The sequence below is a fragment of the Poeciliopsis prolifica genome, unplaced genomic scaffold (assembly GCF_027474105.1).
Source record: "Poeciliopsis prolifica strain line A6 unplaced genomic scaffold, Auburn_PproV2 SCAFFOLD057, whole genome shotgun sequence".
NCBI classification, from domain to species: Eukaryota; Metazoa; Chordata; class Actinopteri; order Cyprinodontiformes; family Poeciliidae; genus Poeciliopsis; species Poeciliopsis prolifica.
This window is the reverse complement of record NW_026562432.1, coordinates 32,933-53,784: the sequence shown is the minus strand read 5'-3', so window position 1 is coordinate 53,784 and position 20,852 is coordinate 32,933. Positions and strand designations below refer to the sequence as shown.

At 37.9% G+C, this 20,852-nt stretch overlaps 1 protein-coding gene across 4 annotated transcripts in view; it reads left to right on the top strand.

Annotated features, from left to right (window-relative positions):
• Positions 1–20,852, top strand: part of mctp2b (multiple C2 domains, transmembrane 2b) — a 46,093-nt gene that overhangs the window by 19,228 nt on the left and 6,013 nt on the right. For 3 of the 4 annotated variants that reach the window (XM_055060052.1, XM_055060054.1, XM_055060056.1), the window contains 14 exons: positions 2,588–2,730; positions 3,012–3,088; positions 3,818–3,932; positions 4,390–4,416; positions 6,209–6,367; positions 6,565–6,695; positions 7,558–7,744; positions 10,204–10,297; positions 10,380–10,482; positions 11,982–12,084; positions 12,260–12,361; positions 12,468–12,542; positions 15,113–15,232; positions 19,958–20,071. In XM_055060052.1, the coding sequence (XP_054916027.1) occupies positions 2,588–2,730; positions 3,012–3,088; positions 3,818–3,932; positions 4,390–4,416; positions 6,209–6,367; positions 6,565–6,695; positions 7,558–7,744; positions 10,204–10,297; positions 10,380–10,482; positions 11,982–12,084; positions 12,260–12,361; positions 12,468–12,542; positions 15,113–15,232; positions 19,958–20,071 (1,550 nt within the window). The remainder of the gene's footprint in view (positions 1–2,587; positions 2,731–3,011; positions 3,089–3,817; positions 3,933–4,389; positions 4,417–6,208; positions 6,368–6,564; positions 6,696–7,557; positions 7,745–10,203; positions 10,298–10,379; positions 10,483–11,981; positions 12,085–12,259; positions 12,362–12,467; positions 12,543–15,112; positions 15,233–19,957; positions 20,072–20,852) is intronic. The other variant, XM_055060055.1, reaches the window with a different exon arrangement.

Below are 20,852 nucleotides of genomic sequence, written 5' to 3'. Positions count from 1 at the left end.
TCGTTTCCGTCACAGGAGCCAGCAATGCTCGTTTGAATACAGGTGCCATTGAGTCGAGGAACAAAAAGACACCTGGGTGTTAGGCAGGCTGCATGGTTTCTGCTGCACCTTGGCAGATCTGCATACAGCTCAAACATACAAGAACTTGTTTGAGCCACACCCAGCGCCGAATACCTCAGACTCTTTCACTCCTGGGAGGCATTTGAATTCATTTTCCCTCAGTTGCCCGGGTGTTTGTTTACATGTGAACTCACAGGGTGAAGGAAGCGTAGGAAATGAAGATCAGGTTTGTTTCTATACGTGTTATTAAAAAAAAGAAAATGAGTTTTCCTTTTTTTTACTTTTCTATTTTGATCAGATTACAGACACAAACATTTGCTGCTGATTTTAAGATGCACATTAAGCACATGATCAAGGCTAAAAAGCTGATAAGCCATCGAGTTAAATAAGTCAGACAAATCCTGGGTGTTGCTTTTTCAAGACAAACCTACGGTACAATAGACAATGTCTGGCAAAACTGTTCATACTCAAACTGTTCTCATGATGTCACATTACCATCTTGATGTGACATATAGTTTATTTCAACTTCCATGTTGCCCAACACTAAAATGTGCATAGTTGTTAGGTAGAGAAAAAAATGATTCTTAGCGATCAACATTTTATTTTTTTTAAATTCTTTTTGCAAATATCTGAAAAGTACATACACAGCAGGCAAATGTGACCCAAATCCACTTTTTTGTGTCCATATGTGACACATTTCTGACTTTTCCACAGGTCATACTGCATTGTAGCCCGGCCTTCATGTCATTGATGACATGTGTCATAATTTTGCACCATAACAAGCCAAACACTGCAAATCCAGATATAAACGATGGCTGAAAATTATGATTATGAGCTTCTGAAAGACATTTGAGTCACTGAAGCTCATTACATCACAATGCCAACACTCTGCCTTCCCTGCAGAAGTTGCTATCAATGCTCCACAAAAGGCTATTGCTATTAGTTGTGCTTTCTTTTTTATTAATTGGTTTTCTGTGTCTTATGATTTTGTGACGATACTGTCGGCTCCTAATGCTGAGTAAACTTTAAAATTGATCCACAAACCACTCCATCCATTATCACTGCCATGATAATGGCACATAGGCGGCACTGCTGTGTGCCGTCTATGTTCTTCTGCACATGTGGGTCGCTTTGCGGATGTAAACCGTTGACACAAAAGTCTGATTGCGGTTGGGTTGAATTAGTAGTTTAGACCATGCAAAAAAAAAATAAAAATTGATAAAATACCAATAAGATCTGCTCACTTTTGTGTAAATACATTGAAAAACATAAAAATAGAATAAATGAATAAATAACAGTTGTTGCTAATGATGAAAATTGTTCATTAGGGTGTTTGACAACAAATGACATCTGGGAACTGATGCATCTGCTCTCAGAGGATTGACTAAGCAACAGCAGTTGCCTAACACTCCTTATATGACCTCACTAACATCAGCTGTTGATGAACTTTGAGTCATTGTGTTAGCACTGAGCAACAGGAGACAGCATGGCAGGTTTTCGGCCTAACATTTTTTGTACAAACCAATAGAAACTTAACCAGATCGATAAGTTTCTATTGGCACTTGCCGATCTGTGAGATGTTCTCCAAACACAACTGGTTGGCTGCAGCTCCCTCTCTTTCTAACATTGCTGACAGACCCGTCACGATTAGCTTGAAGGAACTTCTGAAGTGAAAGTATCATAAAACAACGAGGAAATACTACATCCATATAAATGTTGGCATGAACTCTTAAGGTTGGCCTCCTGCAGGTTCAAATCGAGCGATCGCACATGATTAGTGTTGTGAACTGCCATCAGGTATCATGTGGCTGAAGTTTAGTTGGCTTTTAAAGCAGGAAGTTGTGGTCCTGCTGCCTGGGGAGGAAAGAAAAGAAAACCCACATCCTCCGCTCACACATGAGAAGTAAAGTGAGGAGGCCAGGCCTCCCCTTTACTGGAAATCAGTATATTTCCTTGTAAATATATTATACAACAGAGCTGTGAATGAATTTAAAAATAATGAAACAAAAGCAGACCTTTTGGTGAGGTTTCTTTTTTTTAGGTCAAGTCTGTTTTTAACTTATCGAGTCATAATAAAAAGTAGATTTATGAAGCCAAAGCAGCTGGATTGAAGCACTGAGTCTAAGTGCAATTATTAATTTCAGATTCTCAAATATTATAGGCAGCAAAAAATAGAAAATCTTACTAAGAATTTAGTAAGATCCTTAGGTCTTATTTCAAATGTATTTCTTTCACACAACTTTTCATTGAGATAAAGCAGCTCGTTTAAAGTCAGTAATTCTTTGATTTTGATGTAAAAGTGCTTGTTCCACTGGTTCATTATTTCATGTATAACAGAATATTTGCTATAAGAAACTAAACCAAAAATACCTTGTAAGATTTTGTGTTGTTGCAGCCTTACTTTAACAATTTCAAAAATGTCCCCTGTCACCCTCTGTCTTGGCCCAGTTTTTCTTTTATTTTTACAATTTGCTAAACCCTCATCACTGGTAATATATTTCTCCATGTGTCCTAAAATGCTCTTTAGGTACCAGCGATCCTTACGTGAAGTTCAAGTTTGACGGAAAAAGCATCTTTAAGAGCAAAGTGATCCATAAAAACCTGAACCCTGTATGGAACGAGTCCTTCGCAGTGCCAGTAAAGGATCTGACCCAGAAGATTTACCTCAAGGTAACGCCTCGTCGGTCGAAGAGGTCATTTGGAACTCGATTGTAAAGGTCAACATGCTGCTCTCAACTCTGTTGAGTTATGTCACTCTTAGCTGTGTGGGAATTAAATGTTTCAAAAAGCAAATATAATAAGACACGTTATGGAAAATCAACGCTTGGTTAGCACATTGGCTCTGCAGACTAACAATTGTTTTCCCAGTTAGTGTTGTGGGTGAAGTTCAGCAACTGTGACTTCCCCTGTTGTTCTCTGGGGTTAACACTTTGTTTTCTGATATGACACAGGTGTATGACAGCGATCTGACGACAGACGATTTTATGGGCTCAGCTTCTGTTCGTCTGAGTGATTTAGAACTTGACAAGTAAGTGTTGTGAATTTCTGAGGGGAGTCGTCTTAGTGTGAACTTGGTGGAAACTGATCTTTCATTCATAGCATTTGCCAGTAAAACGGGGAAATACCTTTGACAGTTTCAGTGTATGTGCCTGTATAAATGGTGCCCCCTGGAGGGCACTTTTGAAGATGTCCCATCATGTATTACATGTCACCTTTATTATCACTTCTTCGTAGATATGGTCCGTTTTTCTTCTTTAAGAGAACTGCAATTCCTATTCTGTTATATTGTAAACCATAAAATGAGTAAATGTAAAATCAAAAATACATTTAAACATTGTCTTTTATGATAGAGTAAATCAAATCAATTTTTTCCCCCCCTCTAAATTCCTTCTAACTTTTGACATAGGGTACAGAGCAAAACCTTAATGCGTTTTTATTTAGCTTTTATGTGATAGATGAACATAAATTATCCACATTTTTAAAGTGGAAGGAAAAGGATGCAAAGCTTTCAAAATGTTACAAAAATAAATCTAGAAAGTGTGGCACGCATAAGTATTTAGCTACTTTTTCTTAAAGATCCCTAAATAAGATGCAGGGCAACCAAATTTGCAAGGAATGTTCCATCCATTAGATGAATACTGTAAATAACAAACCTACATTTTCCAGCAGGACAACTATTGGTTTTGTACTCTTAGTTTTGTTTCCTTGTACTTCTCTTCCACTGAACTGTTTAACCTTTTATTTACCTTTTCCTCAGGCCCAATGAACTGTTGCTCAAGCTGACTGACCCAAATACTCTGGAGGAAGATATGGGCTGCTTGCTGGTCGACATGACAATCTCTCTCAGAAACGGAAGCAGCAAGAAAGGCTTTGTATGGCAAGCCCTTTGTGTATTAACTGCATGTTTTCCAGAAGTAGAAATGTCTGTTTACGTTCGATTTGTCACCAATCAGACATGGTGGGAAAAAAGCACAACTATTCTCTGTTGGTTTTTTTCTTAATGTTTATAAAACAATCCTTAATAATGGTTTAGTCTATATTTAAATCAATAGACTTTGAAGCAATGTTTGTTGGACAGATGTAAGTGGAAATATTACATTATGTACAGCGACACAGTGTTAAAAACCAAACCTCTAATAAGAACTAATTAATTGTACAAACTTTCCTGATATATAAAACCTAAGATTTGGGAGAAATTGTGCTTTTTTTTAATTGTGTCTGTTTGAATGTCTTTTTTTTAATATATATATATTTTAAATATTTTCTTTATGGCCTTCTAACCTTAGTGCAATTTTGTTTTGCACTTAACATGCATGCTCCTGTCAGCAGAAGTGGCCCCGAAAGCGAAGTAGTAGGGTAAGACCTGGTGGAGGGAACACACTGGACAGACAATAAGCAACAATCAATTCAGTCAGCTTTATGATGGGTATCTGCCAAAAAATAAAAACAAAACACAGAATCAGCTGTGTAAAGCTCAAGAAAACATAATATTTGGATTTGCCTCATTCTGATCAGACATGCTCGAAATTAAAGAAACAGTGTCAGCCACTGTCTGTATTTTGGCAGATATCTTTTAATGCAAATGTGTCTTTCTGTCACAAGAGGGCAGCAAATTACCATAATTTAGGGGGAAAATGCATCTGTATCTTCAGCTAAGATGTGACAGATGTGTGCAATCACACCTTTTCGTACCAATTTTAATTTGGTTTTCTCTTTTAATGTGTGTGTGTGTTTGAAATAGAAGTCTGCAAATTGATCAATAATCTTTATTCCATATTAACCTTCAGCCAATAGATTTTCTTGCACATGAAAGGGTAAACAATCCACTTTTAAGAACAAAACATTGTCAAACATTACATGCTCTGTAGTTTATTTGTTTAAGAGACAATTACAAACCTCCTCCTGACCATAATGGAGATGAAGTCTGACCGTTGTGTTCTGAATTCACCTTGACGAAGGGGCGTTAAACTCTGAGCAGTTTCTAAGTGCATGTCTTGTGGCTTCTCTTGCTTCCTTAGCATAGTGCATGAATCTGTTGTTGCAGCATGAGGCGGTCTTCTTGTGGTCTTCTTGAGACTATTTGCATGCAGATTAACGACACTCTTGTTTATATAACTTGTATAACTGAACAGGATGCAGTGTGGCAGGTTTGACATGATGTCAAGGTAAAGGTATACTGTTATCTGATTCAGGAATGTCCAAAGTGTGGCCCACAAGCCATTTGTGGCAGTTGAGTCAGAGGGACCCTTCGTTTTATTTTTCATGATGTTTTCACACCTGGTAGTCTGGTAGAGTTGGAATGATTTCACACTCTGTGTCAAACGATCCAAACTAGCTGAAAAACCTGTTCCCCTCCTCTCCTGTGGTGGCGCTGCACCAAGAACTATTGAAGGCAACTTTGTCCTTCACAAAATGGAAACGAAACAAGAGTGGCATCAGATTTTAGTGGTTGTAGGATTTCAGTTTTGTCTCAGAGTCATTTTTCCAGCTAGTCCTATACACATGCTTTTGGTTTGATTGTTTTTACCCAGAATGCCATGCACTATAGTCCACTTCCTGCTTTTGGAGCGGGCTCTGGTCTGCTTGGATCCACATATGCATTCAAACTGCGCCAGAGTTCACTTTGATAGAAGGTTTTTAGGCGGAGCAGAGTTTTATTTGACAAAGGGGCCTTTTCAAACAAATCAGACTTTCTAGGCCAAATAATTAGAGTTTGATTCATGACTGATAGAAAAAATCTGTCTGTGAGAAAGAAATCTAGAAGAGAATGAAGATAAACTTTTGTTTTGGTAATCAGCTCTGGTTCGGCTCATGACTTTTTCTGACTTTTTTGTGTTAAGGATAATAAGATTCATTAAGCTTACCTTAATGATGGGTTTTTTACAACCCAAAATGTGAATCGATGTCCACAATAATTTGACAATTTTTATATAGTTTTTGCGAGGTGTTCACAATAAGGTTGATCATTTTCAGTAAGCTGATTTTTCATTTGTTTTTGCCTTTTCTGATCCTATCTCTGCTCTTTATCTGCCTTTGTTTGATATTTAATTTAGCTTGATTTTTTGTTATTTATAACTTTTGTTCTCGCTCCTGATTCCCTCCTCCTTCAAACACTTTCTCTCATTTGGATGCCGACCCTCTCTTACAGGCAGGGCCTTCGAGTCGGATGTCGGATTTGATGAAGAATCAGCTCTGGACGTCGCTCGTCTCGGTGACGCTGGTTGAAGGTCGGGGGTTGAATTTGGACAATCAGACAGGTGATCTGTTTGTTCGCTTCAAACTGGGAGAGCAGCAGTTTAAAAGCAAGGTACAGAAAATCCATCTCTTTCATAAACATGTTGTGATTCTCCTTTCTGTTAGACTTTGTTTCCGTTTTGTACTTTTCCCCTTTGGGCAAAAGAAGTAAACATTCAAACCCCTACATTATGCCTAAGTGTTCTTCTAGTTTAATTTGTTGGAGATTAAAGCTTTTTTCTTTATGTTTTATGTTCTTTTTTTATTCAGAATCACTGCAAAGTGACCAATCCTCAGTGGAGAGAGAGATTCACTATGAGACAGTTCCTGAACGTTACACAAATCCTGGAGGTGGAGCTCTGGTCCAGAGAATCACGAAGGAGCGAGGAGCGTTTGGGAATGTAAGGCTCTACTCTTTATGTTTCTCCACTTGCTTATTTTTTGTCAATATTACTCCAAAAACCATTAATTCAGCTGCCTTTCCTCTGCTACCCTAAAACGTAATGCAGCATAAACATTTTGCATTTAGGATGAGGAACACAATTAGAGATGAAGTCATTGAAGTTAAAGATGGTTTAGGTTAAAAATCAGAATCCTACATTTTGAACACCTCTGTTCACTCTGTCATCTGAAAATGGAAAGTTCGTGTAAAAAAAAAAAAATGCAAACATCAACTTCTATAGTTGCTCTGAATGGATCAGATTTTCCTGGAAGACAGTTTAATAGAAAATACTTTATCAAAAATAATGAATTTCTCAGAACTTTTAAACTTTTCCCCAATTTTTCTCCACTCTTTTATTACTCATTTGCCTTTTTTTCTAATGTTTGTTAATATATATTAACACAATTTTTTGTTAAAAATCTGGGTGCACATGAGTGCTATAATATAGATTTTGGACAAGTAAAACCAAAACCACCTTTTGGTTTTAAAGAGTCCATATTTTGTTTGCTCTATACATATTTTTACTTTTATTGTTTATATTATTTTGACATTTATGTATGTATTATACAAATATAATGCTAATTAATTTAAAATAAATCCAAAATAATTATTTATGCCTCTATTTTTTGAAGTATTTAGCTCACACTGGTGAACCTTTGCTCCTTTAATCACTCTAACTTTTCACTTCTGTAATCAAACTGCTCCGTGTGTGTGTGTGTGTGTGTGTGTGTGTGTGTGTGTGTGTGTGTGTGTGTGTGTGTGTGTGTGTGTGTGTGTGTGTGTGTGTGTGTGTGTGTGTGTGTGTGTGTGTGTCCATCCAGGTGTGAAGTGGACCTGTCTGAGATCCCTTTGAACATGCGGGCGTTGTTTAAACAACCTCTGACTTCCAGCAAAGGAACCTTGGTCTTCCTGATCACAATAAACACATGCAGCGGCGTCTCCATCTCCGACCTGAGCGCTGCGCCGCTTGATGAGCCGCAGGAACTGCAGAACCAGCTGGAGAACTACGTCAGTATCCAGACTGTGCACTCCACCATCTACCTACTCCTCTGCTGTTCACACTCTAAACACTTCATTTAAAACACCTCTAGAAAGTCGTACTGGGCCTCAGTTTGTTGCCTGAACATTCTTTTTCTTTTGGCCTGAAAACATGACTGGTTGAATCGATACATCAATGAATCAAATTTTATTTCTTTAGCACATTTCAGCAACAAGGCATTTCAACCAGTCATAAAAACACAATGTCATGCAACATAAAATCAACAGCTGAAACATAACATTTAGTCGATGTTTCAGTTGTTGATGCACAGTGCTGATGGATGAATGGATGCAGCTTTAGGAAAATGTGATGGTCATCAAAGGTTGCAGTTTTTTGGGGTTCTATTACTTCTTTTTCCAGACTTGATCAGAGTTTTGGGGAATTTCAGGGTTTTTTGGAAACACATTTAACAGAATCCTATTTCTCAAAGAACTATAATCAACAATATTACAAACATATTTCCTCCTATATGGTTTTATTACTATTTAAACAGGTAGCAGAGGCATCGTCAGGCCAAGTCAAACCTGTTTAAACTCTTTAACATATTAGACACTAGAGGTAAGTAGTAGCGTGTTTTTTTTTTCTGAGAGACAGTGAATCACTCCCTTTAACATGAAATGGATTTATTTATCTGTGCAGAGGAGAACATGAAATATTATGAAATATCAAACACTTTAATATTTATAGCCGGAGTTATAGCACTTTGACATTTGCAATGTGTGTCCCGAGCTGAACGTTCGGTCACATAAAAAGATAAAAACATGATACAAAATTTGAAACGCAAATAAATAAAAACTTGGAAATTTATTAGAGCAGCAATGGAAAAACACAATCAAAGAATTTAAATTTGCCAGTCATTTCTGATTACAGATCCTTTTTGTTCAGTTCAGTTTTAGTTGTGCAGGAAGGGAAGTCCACATGTCCCCACCATTACCCAGAAATGTTTGACCAGTGGAACTAGTAGTTTCAGGAGGAATCGAAAAGTCATTGAACAACCGTGGCGACTTCCTAATTATTCTTATACTTTTAAAAACCACACGGTGATGAGATCTCACAGGCTGCTCATCCAAACCAAGAAACCAGGGACACTTAATGGATTTCCTAAAAGGGGTTTAAAAAAGATTCAGTAAATGAACGATGGAAGTAAAAACTTTAAGGAATTGTTCTGTAGATGGCAGTACATGTTCAGAAAAGGTCTGAAAAAATCATCAGTTTCGTCTTCAAGGAAAATAGTTGGAAAAATGGTTTTACATCCAGTTTTAAACAACAGCAAGTCAATCATAAAGTGAACTCAGATCACTCTGAATATTAACATTTAATAAAGTCCAATCTGGAGACAGAATGATGTCCCTCTGTAGAAATCAGGAGTATACAACAGGCAGAGAGTCCAGGTTTGTCATGTAGGTAAACTATACTTGCTCGTGTTTAAAGACAAGAAGAGGGTAACTACTGTTTTGGAGACAGCACCCTATTGCAATCTGCTTAAACGTTGTTGGAAGAAGCTTTCACGTCAACTATTATAGGCGCTTGTGAGTGTCAGATTTGCAAGGCTAGTTACACTTAATGCCTAAAAGTATGAATTTAATTGCAGGGACTTGAATGTTGCTTGTAATCTGTCCCAGGGAGTATTTATTTGGGTTGACTGTCAACTCCATGTATGGAAATGTTGTGAAAACTTTGTCCTGATTGAAGGTTTGGTGGGAGAAGTGAAACGCAGAAGAAGAAGTAAAAAAAGAGAGAACTCGCTAATGTTGCATTACCAAGATGTCTTTGGTTAAAGAAAGCGAAAGTTTTTTTCTTATTGTTGTATGTAATAATATATCAAAACCATTCACAGCAAAAAAAAAAAAAAAAAACATAGAATCTGACCAAGTATTGTTGGTGTAATTTTTAGTGCAAATATCTTAGTTTATCAATATTGATGAAAACATTCCTTTTCAAGGTTATTTCAATGATAAGACATTTTTTCCATTTTTGGAAGTAGCATTTTTCATCAATATTAAGGATTTATGTACTCAACACCAGCTCTTATCTATTTGCTGGAAAGTTACTTGTATGTTAGTTTAGCCTGTTTTCCAGTATTTGCACTATAAAAAATCCTTGGTAAGACTTTGTGTTTTTGTAATGTTGGTAAAACTCTTATTAATAACACATTATGATTTGAAGGTTGTTGAAGTTTTTTCTTTTAGTCATTATTAGGGATGCATGGTTTAGCATCGGCCGAGTTTGATGCCATACAGAAAATTGAATTTACTTTCTGTTTTTTGAACACAGAGATAAATAAACTTCCAAATTAATTTGATAACTGCACGACTCCTGATGCAGACTTTTTTTTCAATATGGGGATCAATACAGATGTTAATAATGGATTGGTGCATCTAATCGCTGTGCTTCTTCAGCTCACCCCATCTGATTATTGTCTCTGTAGAGTTTGCAAAGATCTCTGACGAACCTGCGGGATATCGGCCTACTACAAGTCAAAGTCATCAAGGCTGCAGACCTGGTCGCTGCTGATTTAAACGGTATTTACATATTTAAACTTAATTTTATCATTCGCAGTTAGTTTTGTCACTGTTCCTCTTCAGTGATTGCTCTCGTCCTCAGGAAAGAGCGACCCTTTCTGCGTGTTGGAAGTGGGCAACGACCGGCTGCAGACCCACACAGTCTACAAGAGCCTCAATCCGGAGTGGAACCAAGTCTTCACTCTGTAAAGCCCAGTTCACACTACATGATTTTTTGCCCCGATTTTGCCCTTAAGACAATCTTAGAACGTTCTGAGTTCCAAAATTATTGCTTGCGACAATCATAACCAATCATCCTGTAGTGTGTGATGTGTTATGACTGATCGGGTCCATTCGGTAGAACATTGGGACCACTTTGATCTAAAGTCGGGGACATTCAACATGTTTGATCGTCTTGGCTCGTTTATCGCAGTGTCTGTGGTGTTCCCCCGACTGGGAGCGAGAAAGCAGCCTGTTGAATGTGACAGGTAGCCAATCAGACAGCTTTGTGATGTAAGCATGGTGGGAATCCCGGCATGGCGCAACTGAGAGTCCGCTGGACTTCTGACATGGAGGATTGTTTGGTCGAAGTGTGGAAAGAACGCGAATGTTTATTTAACAGTTCATCTAAAGAGTATCACAACAGAAATGAAAAAAAAAAGAAGCTGGAGCAAAATTGCGATGGCAATTGATGAATCCAGTAACTCTTCTGCTTCTCGTTAGTGCTCCAATGAATGAAATGTGCTTTGAGGTAATTAGATGTCATAAAACCATAAGTAAACCTTTACCCTTGTTCGGAGCGGCATGCTATTGGATCGGTTTAAAAAAAAAATTATTGCACAGACTACATCTGGTTTAGAAGCATATTCCAACCTTTGGTTGAAATGGCACACTTGATTTCATTCTGTAGTAATAACGCAACAGAAGAAAAATACAGAAATTGCTATGTTGTGTTAATCTATTGGTAGAGAAAAAGATATAAATGCAAAAAATTGACGAGCGCAGAGCACTACAAAAATATTGCAAGGCTTCAGGAGCGATGATAGAAAATGTACAATTAACTCCCCATTTGGGTTTCAATTAAAGGAGATGGGATATGTTAACCTTTCACGCTCAGTTGGAGAGAAAAGAAGGAAAACTGCCATCTGATTTTCTAAAAACGAATAAGCAGGAAATGCTTTAGTTCAAGCTACTCTGATGTTTCAGTCATTGAGTTTTCTCAAACAAGGTCCATGCATATATTCTACATCAACATAGCAAAAAAATATAAAATTATAACTAAACGATAAACCAGTAAAAAACTCTCTTCCATATTGTAGTGCAACAAATACAGTCCTTTCTCGCGATGTCTCCAGTTCTTAATCCAAAGCTTTGATTTTTGTTACGTCTTTTTAGATTTAAAATAAATTCACAAACTAAAGTTACCGTTTGTTTACTCTAAATTCAGGTATGCAGAATTTTAAGGGATTTCTTATCTGGACTTTGAATGTCCTTGAGTGAAACCTCACTCTCTATGATCGAATCCGCCATACCTACGATTTTAAATCGGTTAGTGTGTGGTCTCTCACGTTTTGAGTATCGGCTGATGATCTAAAATTGTGTAGTGTGAACCGGGCTTTAGTTTAAGTCTCAGATTTAAATAATGACAAGCATGATTCAGTTTCCTGCTCTGTCTGTACCTGACCTCCTTGTTTCTCTTCCACAGGCCTATCAGGGACATTCATGAGGTTCTCGTGGTGTCCGTGTTTGATGAAGACGGCGACAAGGCGCCAGACTTTCTAGGAAAAGTCGCCATCCCGCTGCTCTCGGTATACATTCTACTCTGACGCAGACAATAGGCCATTCTATTTACACTTTGGGCTTAAATTAAAGTGAAGCGGGTGATAACACCTCAGCAGACGGGAGACTCTGAGATAAATCCAGCGTGACTGCTGGTCGGGTTCATGGCAGAGTTCAGCACCTCGTGGCCTTTCTGTCCTGCAGATCCAGAAGAGAGGACAGGTTACCTACATGCTGAAGAAGGAGGACTTGGGCAGACTGTGGAAGGGGAGCATCACTCTAGAGCTGGAGGTTATTTTTAACCCTGTAAGTGAAAGTTCACCCTCTACTTGTGACACAATGAAACGTGAAGGAAGCCTTTGAAACACAAGCTTCATGCCGTCCGATCCTCTGCTGTTTTCTTTCTCGTCAGGTCAAAGCAAGTATAAGAACTTTCGAGCCCAAGGAGAGGGCTTTCATGGAGGATAATCTGAAATTTTCCAAAAAGGTTTGTCTCAGCTTTGACCAAATCTTAAAATGATAATTTCCCAAATAGACACAGTCCTTGCTAGTGTTTTTAAATGTACAACACTTCATACTGGACCTGCAATATATTTTCAAAATTCAAAATAAAACAACCAAAACCATACATAAAATGTACTATGATGTCTGCGTAAACAACATTGCTCTTCAAAAAAGTAATTATCATCAGAATGGATTTTATTAAGATATTTTTGATTTATTATGGATTTGATTGATTAATTGCTTATTGCGACAGGTTTCAGAATGTCTACTTTAATCTGAACACACAACCAGCATTTCCTGTTGTATTCATATGAACAGAAAGGGAGCTGCCAGGGGTTTTGCACTAGAATTTTTTTGTGAAGGTTTGCCATATTCGTGGAGACGCGGACCCTCACATTATTGTTTCAGCCGCTCTGCCGAGTGTAATCACACCCTTGGGGAAAAAAAATGTTGGTTAGTCCAATAAAAATTTGAGCTGGTAATTAGTTTAACAGACCAACCAGAACATTGTGAAGAGCACAAAAATCCAGCTAAATGTTTGCTTAGCCACTCTGCAGCTGACAGCAAGAGGAGGAGAAGGCTCTGGTTTCTCTCTCCTGCCTTTCTGCTACTAAACCGGTCTTCATTCAGAATATTGAGAAACTTTGCAATATTGTTAAATATGGTATCACAGTATTGATTATAATTAACCCACATCTTTCTTTTCCATCATCACAATGTATTCAAAACTATCACTAAGATCTGTATCAGCTGTTTTCATAAAAAGACAAGCGAAACAGTGTCAACATTAACTGGGAAGCAAATTATATACACGAACTGTTCGTCTTTTCATACATTTGAGTTTAATGTATTTTTTAAATGTGTGTTTGTTATGTTCTGTGTCCATTTTGTCTTATATTTACTGTATATTTTTGAAAACTTTTGCTATTCTCAAGTTGAAAAAGCTCGAGAATTCAAATGCGCTTATACCGTAATGTATTTCTTCCATTCTACTATATATGATCATTTATACTGAATATAGACATATTTTTTTATGTTCTTTAACAAACCTCAAACCTTCTCAGAACAGCTGAACTTGCACTGAAATCAAATTACACACAATGTGTTGTTTATTTTTTAAAGCATTTAACTTTATTTCACGGTAACATTAAACAAAATAATTCATGATTTTATTTTGTTATTTGTTTCCAAGTTTTTATTGCACAATTCCACTCTATGTTGTCAAATCACATAAAATCTCAACAAAATGCAAAATAACTTTTGCTCATTTTGAATCTGTGCAGATTCATCAGGAAGGGATGATTCAGTCACAAACAAATCTCGACATAAACAGACTTCAGCCTTTTGTTCTTCGATTAACTTTGAATAACTGCAGACATTTATCTAAATTAGCTGCTCTGCATTTTAATTGAGCCCAACATGAAGTGAATTCTTGCTTGCTGTGCTGCTACATTAGCTTGATATACAGTGTGTAAGACAGGGTGCGAGACAGGGTGCCTGACTGTCTGCACGTCCCACAACGGCTCATTGTTGTCAGACAATACGTTGCTCACTAGCACCACAGAAGTGGCTTCTGAACTGAAGAGTGCGCTCGCAACGTGCAGTTCTGCTGTCGGTTTTAATGTTCACAGTCTTGTTTGCCAAAATCAGGTCAGATTACTGACATTTCTTTACTGATGCTGCAAAAATACAAAATCTCACCACACAATTTTTTTCTACTTTCTAGTGCAAATATCAGGTTGCTGCCTAAAAAAGACCTTCATAAGTACAATAAGTGATATTGTTTATACCAGCCAGTCCTAAAGAACTGGCTGCTATATATAGTTCATACTAGTCAGAATTTATGTTTCCACAAAATCTTTAATTTGTGAAATTGGAGCATTTTTTGGTTTGTTTTAGCCATGTTAACTTTCTGATTATCATGAAGATATTTTACTCCTATTTGGACAAACTAAAATAACATCATAAAACACACATTTTAGATTATTTAAATTCAAGCTGAATTTTTATGTTTAACATTGGTGTTGATGTACTTTTAGATAATTTACGTATTTCTTTTTTCATTTGGAACCATTTAAAACTTTTAAATGACTTTTCATAAAATTATGTTCAATTCTGTATTTGAAGTGAAATAAATTATTTTTAGTAAGTCTGTGTATAAATATATATATATTTACTTTATTTATTAAATTTATCTTGAATATAGATTTTTAAAAATACCAGTTCCACTGACAGATTTTTTTCACTTAGCATTTTTTTATTACCAGTGAAAAAATCTACAAGTGGAGTTATTTATTTAAAGTGAGCTGATACATCTGATGTAACATAAAAGAGTTATATTTATGTTACTTATGTTAATTGTGCCTTATGTCAAAAGTAATGAGATATTGACTATTTAAAGAAAACCAGTTTGATGTTTCTCTGATGTCAGATATATCTCACAAAGTCCAACATTCTTCAAACAAAACTTGACCCGTGGATCTATTATTATTGCTATTATTTTCACTCCAACTTAATGTGTTTGTCTTGTGTTTTATTATCCGTGTCTTTCAGGCTCTGGCCAGGAATGCGGCGCGCGTGAAGGTGATTTACACGACTATCAGGTCCAGTCTGCAGTACATCAAAAGCTGCTTCCAGTGGGAGAGTGTTCAGAGGAGCCTGCTGGCCTTCCTGGTGAGGAGCTTTAGCTGCTGATCAACAACACGAGCTGCATTTCTTTTTCTCTCTCTTATTTTCCATGCTAGGCTGCGGAAGACCACCGCAGCCCCTTACTTGAACTCTCCCCGAGAGATTCTTAATCAATGCAGCGCAAGAAAAAAAAACCTGTTAGCTAGCTCTTTGTCGGAGCGGTCGGCTTTCGGTTTCCTCCTGGATGCAGAGTTAAGCCTCAGCTGTGAGAGAGCCGGGTCCCAGCGGAGGCGGGATGGCCTATTTTTTTTCTGACAACTCATTAACCCCTCCGTCCGTTGATTCGGACCCCACGTCATCCAGCCAGAGTCTCGATTAGAAAATTCTTCAGAGATATGGACACCTTCTTTCTGTGTAATATAAACGTGAAGACAGAAACACAACCATTGTCGGCCATACAATTTCAACTTTGAAATTTGAGCGTGGGCAGATGTTTTGTCGTTGCCTTCCGTCCCACATCGCAGTCGATGGAAATAGCATAGAGCGAGTTTTTCATTAACAATTCAAGCAATCAGGGTCATTGAGAGGTCTTTTTGTTTTTACTGTTCCCATCCCAGAGATGGCGCTAAAGTTTTGCTCTCAATCGGAGGTTGGAGGACGGGAGGTGGCGTGGGAAGCCTTCTGCGGGGCTAATGAGGAGACGGTTTGCTTGCCAGTAGCACAGTTTGCTCAGTTTACTGTGAAAAACGGGAGCTGTAATCTGATTTGAGTCATGCATTTAGTCTTTTATGGCCATAAAATGCATCAAACGGGGAGGGATCAGAGGTCGGCGCAGGCTTTAATCAGCAGCCTCTTGCAAGTGAAACGTCTAAGCCGTATTAAAACGCGAGAAAACATTGCACTTTAGCTGTAAAGAAAAGCGTTCCCTCTTCCACACATCCGACTTTCCGCCGTGGCATTCCTGTTTTAACTGACAGCTATTCGAGCAAAACATCGAGGCGATGTACAGCAACACGCACGTCCTCCGTTTGAAAGACAGCACCATCTGTAGTCATGTTTTCACACTGATGCCCACTGCCTTGTCAAGCCTCAGTGAGAAGAAATAAATGGGTGCCCAGTAATACCACCACATAGGCATAATGAATCAAAGCTTCACTCTGCGTGACAGCATGCGCTGACGAACCACCTGCACCATCTGCCGGCTGTCACACAGGGAGCTGAAATGCGCCGTAAATCGGCGAGACGCCTTAACCCTGGCAGCCGCCGTCCTCCTCCTCCGAACTGCTGAGCTAAAAAAATAAAAAATAATAATAAAAAAAATGATTCATAAAAACGATTTGCCTTTTTCTGTTTTTCATAATTTACTGAGAATCGGAAACGAAGCGGGCCGTCTGTTTCCAAACGGTAACCCCCAGACACTTCCTCAGTTTCCCCTGCCTCCTGTCTGGGCTGGTGTTCACTGTGAATCTGTCACTTTTTAAATGTGTTCCTCATTATGCAAACACTGTTGCCAGTGTTTAATTTCTGCATTTGGTTTCCCAACTCTTTCTCCACCTTTTACTTACCGGGAGGATCTCTACGGTTCTTGAAGGATCTGAGAATAATTTGCAGTGGAGTGCGGCGGAGCTGAGGTGGAAAATACGTGAACTCTAATGCTCATCTCCCCGAGCCATACTTTTATTCCATATGCGTTGCATAGTGAGCCAGAAAAACATGCATTTCCTGTGAAAACGCAGTCTGAATACTGTAAGCTGAATGTTTTTGGTGAAAACTGCTGGAGCATCTTAAGTCCTTAAAATGACTTTTAAAAAAACTGTTGAAGAGGAGTGAAAACTTTAAGACAATGAAAAATACGCATCTAAGATGTTTTAGAAATTGTAAATTGCTTGTGAGTTAGTCTAGTCTTATTTCAAGTCTACTAATATATTTTCACAAAAAACTAGACAAAAATACATGGTAAGATTTTGTGTTTTTGCAGTGTAAACTGTAAGATCACAGCAGCTTAAAAGCTAAAATGAGCTAAAAAGCTGAAACTAGCTGAAAAACTAATGAAAATGTAGCCTGTCACTAATGGAATGAAAGAATAAGACTGCCATAAAATTTTGAGAAGTACTATATAATTTTTTTCTTTATATATTTTTTCTTTGTTATGACAACTAACTTCTGTGGATTTATGTAGCTTTTCACCTGATAACATCACAAAGTGCAGCACATTTGTGAAATGAAGGAAAATAGTCTGATTCACAGTTTTTACAAAGAAAAATTTGACGCTTACTTTAATGTGCCAATACTTTGTAGAACCACCTGTCACAACAATTACAGCTGCTTTTATTGCATGTTTCTACCAGCTTTGCACATCTAGACTCCAGATTTTGTCCTCAAACCCAGTCCAACTGGATGTATGCCTTCTGTAAACACCAATTTTCTCGTCTTACCTCAGATTCTCAACGGGGTTTACATTTGTGCTTTGATTAGACCGTTCTGACACATCAAATATGCCTTTATATATCTAAGCTGTCGTAGCTCTGACGGTGGGTTTAGTGTAATTGTCTTGCTGGACGTCAGACCTCCAAATCACTCTCAGGTGTTTTGCAGCTTTTTTCAGGTATTTCTGCAATTTTATTGTAGTTATGCCATAAACTTGGTTGAACAGTGCACAGCAGCATGTTATCACAGTTGAAACCAGATGTTTACACAGACTCAATAAAAATACACATACGCATTTTTTCCTTGCTGTTTAAAGTTAAATGAGACAAAAGCATCACAAAGTTGTTTAAAGTTGGTTAAAATGACCAAAGTTATTTCTATTTGCTGAATGCCAAAAAACATAGGATGTTTTAGAGATTCTTTTGGTAACTTTTTCAAACTCGGGGGTTCAGATACATTTGGTCAGCATCAGGGAGAACTGATATCTAAACTTCATGATTTGAGACAAACCGTTTGGGTTTCCTTCCACCAGCTTCTCACAATAGTTTGCTGGAGTTCTGGCGCCGTCCTTCTGACCAAATGGTGCAGCTGAGTCACAAGCTGCGTTTCCTTTGACTATATAATTGCGCAATTTCACATTTCAAAAATAAATTTGCTTACTGGAAACAGCAATTTCCAAAACACGTTTTGTTTTTCGAAATTGGTTTATTTCACAAAACTGCAATGGAAACGTTTTTTTTGCATCACACCAGTCACATGTTGTCACTGAACTTGAACTTCACTGCTGAATAACATGAATGTTCTCTGTGTAGGAAAGTGAGGCTGTGAACTCTGATAATGTCTGAATAATAACCTGCATGTGGATGTACAGAAAAAGATTTCTGACACATGCACACTCTTTCATCTGGAACTCTTTCCACCAGTCTGTACCAACCTTTTCCTTTTTCACTCCTAAAGTTTTTCCTGTGATGTGCATAATATTCCCACATCCTTTTATGTATTTAATTGTTTTACAGCTGGAGTCTGTGTAATGCCTCTCGAGTTGAAGAGAGCTACAATTATCCCAGTCTTTACGGTCTGAGTATACATTTCCACTAAAGCGTGACTTGGTTTTTTCCCCCCACAAACCCTCAGTCATTACAAAGTCCTTCCTAATAAAACATAACCCTGGCAGCGTGAAACCACATCCACCTCGTCTCCCAGACACTCTTTTGGCTCGTGATAACACGGAGGAGCGTGCGCTTGGCACTCGGCACGTTGAGGCTGATGCTGGTGTTGGCGACCTGATCTGATAAGCTTTATGTCCAGGAGAGCGATGTCTTTAGCAGATGTTCACTTCTCTGGCAGAATTATTCCAGTTTGATTCTGATCTTCAACAAAAACAATAACATCCAGATTGCTGTTTGTTGTTGTTGTTATTTTATCACACAGTGCGTTGCAACACTTGGCCACTACAAACTTCCGTGGAGTTTTAGGGAGATTTTATGTGATAAATCACAAAATGTTGCTGTGGAGAGGAAGAGAAATCAAACAAGTTTGTCGGAGCTTTTGCAAAAACAAAACTATTCTGTTTTCCAGAGTCAATCATGTGTAAAATTGTCCCTATTTTCTATTTTTGAAGTGTGTAAACATTTTCAAGTCTTGCCTCAAATTGTCAAATGAATTTAATTAGATTTTATTGAATAAGTTTTTAATTACTCTGGACTTTGGCTAGGACATCTGTACCACATGCCTGTCCTCTGATCTAAACTAAAGCTGTATGTTTAGGTGCTCTTGCCTCTTCCAAATAGATCACAAGTTTCGGTGTTGACAGATTCTCTTGTGTTTGCTGTGGGAATAAAACATCTTGCTCTTTGCTTACAATCAGGTGGTTTCTGTAGGTAATCACTGTAGCATTGGTTTAAATCTAGGAGTATCACTGTAGTAAAGGCTCAGTACATTCTTATTCAGAAATACTTGTGGAAGCCATGTTGTATTTCCCTCCCAGTTTACAATCAGGCTCTACTTTGTGTTGGTGTATCTCATAAATTGCCCGTATATGTGCTCTAGATGACATATTGGATGGTAATGACATTTCCACACAGCTTCCCCATGGCTGCTCTGAAGCGATTTCCTTCAATGTGCTCAGGATGAGTAATAGCAATTAGGCTCATGTAGCCACAGTCAACTCATAAGTTGAGTTGGTCCAATTCAGCACCACATGAACATCAGGGCTGAGGTAATGCCAGAACGCTCTTCATCGGCGGGACTGTAGCGGGTCAGATCAAACGTTAGCTTCTGGGTGTCACATCGAGATTCCTCCCCCTTCTCTGTGCCTCTGCTAACATTTGGTTCCTTCTGCAGATTTTTCTCGTCACGGTGTGGTACTGGGATTTTTACATGCTGCCCTGCTTCCTGGTTCTGCTCATCACCTGGAACTACTTCCAGGTTCGCTCCGGACGAGTCAGTCAAGACCTGGTGAGTTAACATTTATATTTAGAGAGAGAAAGATGGAGAGCCTGATGACTTCTTTTCTCCACTTTCTTTTCTTTTTTTTCTGTATTATGTGCAAAAAATAATAAATGACCACCCAAATTGTGTTTTGTGCTCATAATTAGAAGCTCATGCGTTGCCATAGCAACAGTTTGAATATGGTTTTCTAAGTCTTAATAAAAAAATAAGAGAGTACAAAAGCTTAGAAATCCGACTAAATAGGCTAATATAACGCCGCATTATAGTCACAGCTAATTTACAGAGCTTGCCCTTTACTAACTCGGCTTCCCCCGTCCCCAGTTTTTGTCCTTCCTGTTCGCTGTAATTGGACTGCAGCTCAGCTTTTGTTTTGGCGAGTCAACTTGGCAAACAAAAAAAAGTGCTTAGTGCTCTCTTCAGAAAAGGTTGTGTGTTTTTTATTTGGTTGGGTTTCTTTTCTGGATTTGGATCCCTCAGTTTCACTGATGCGAGTCCAGAGACAGAAGGAAAAACTATTAAGTCACAAGTCAATGAAGGATTTTCTCAGTATGATGAGTTGTGACTTGTGTATATATATTTATGATTTTGCAACTAAATAGGGTTTGTAAATATTACATGTAAGAAAACAGTCAATGCATAACTTAGATAGCATCTTTAATTTAGTTTTCTGGCCAAGAAATACAAGAATTATTACAAATTAAGTATATACTTTGTCAGTTAATGTGTTTAATTTGTATTTACCACAATACAGTTCATTTTTCTATACATATCAAAGCAAAACATTTGC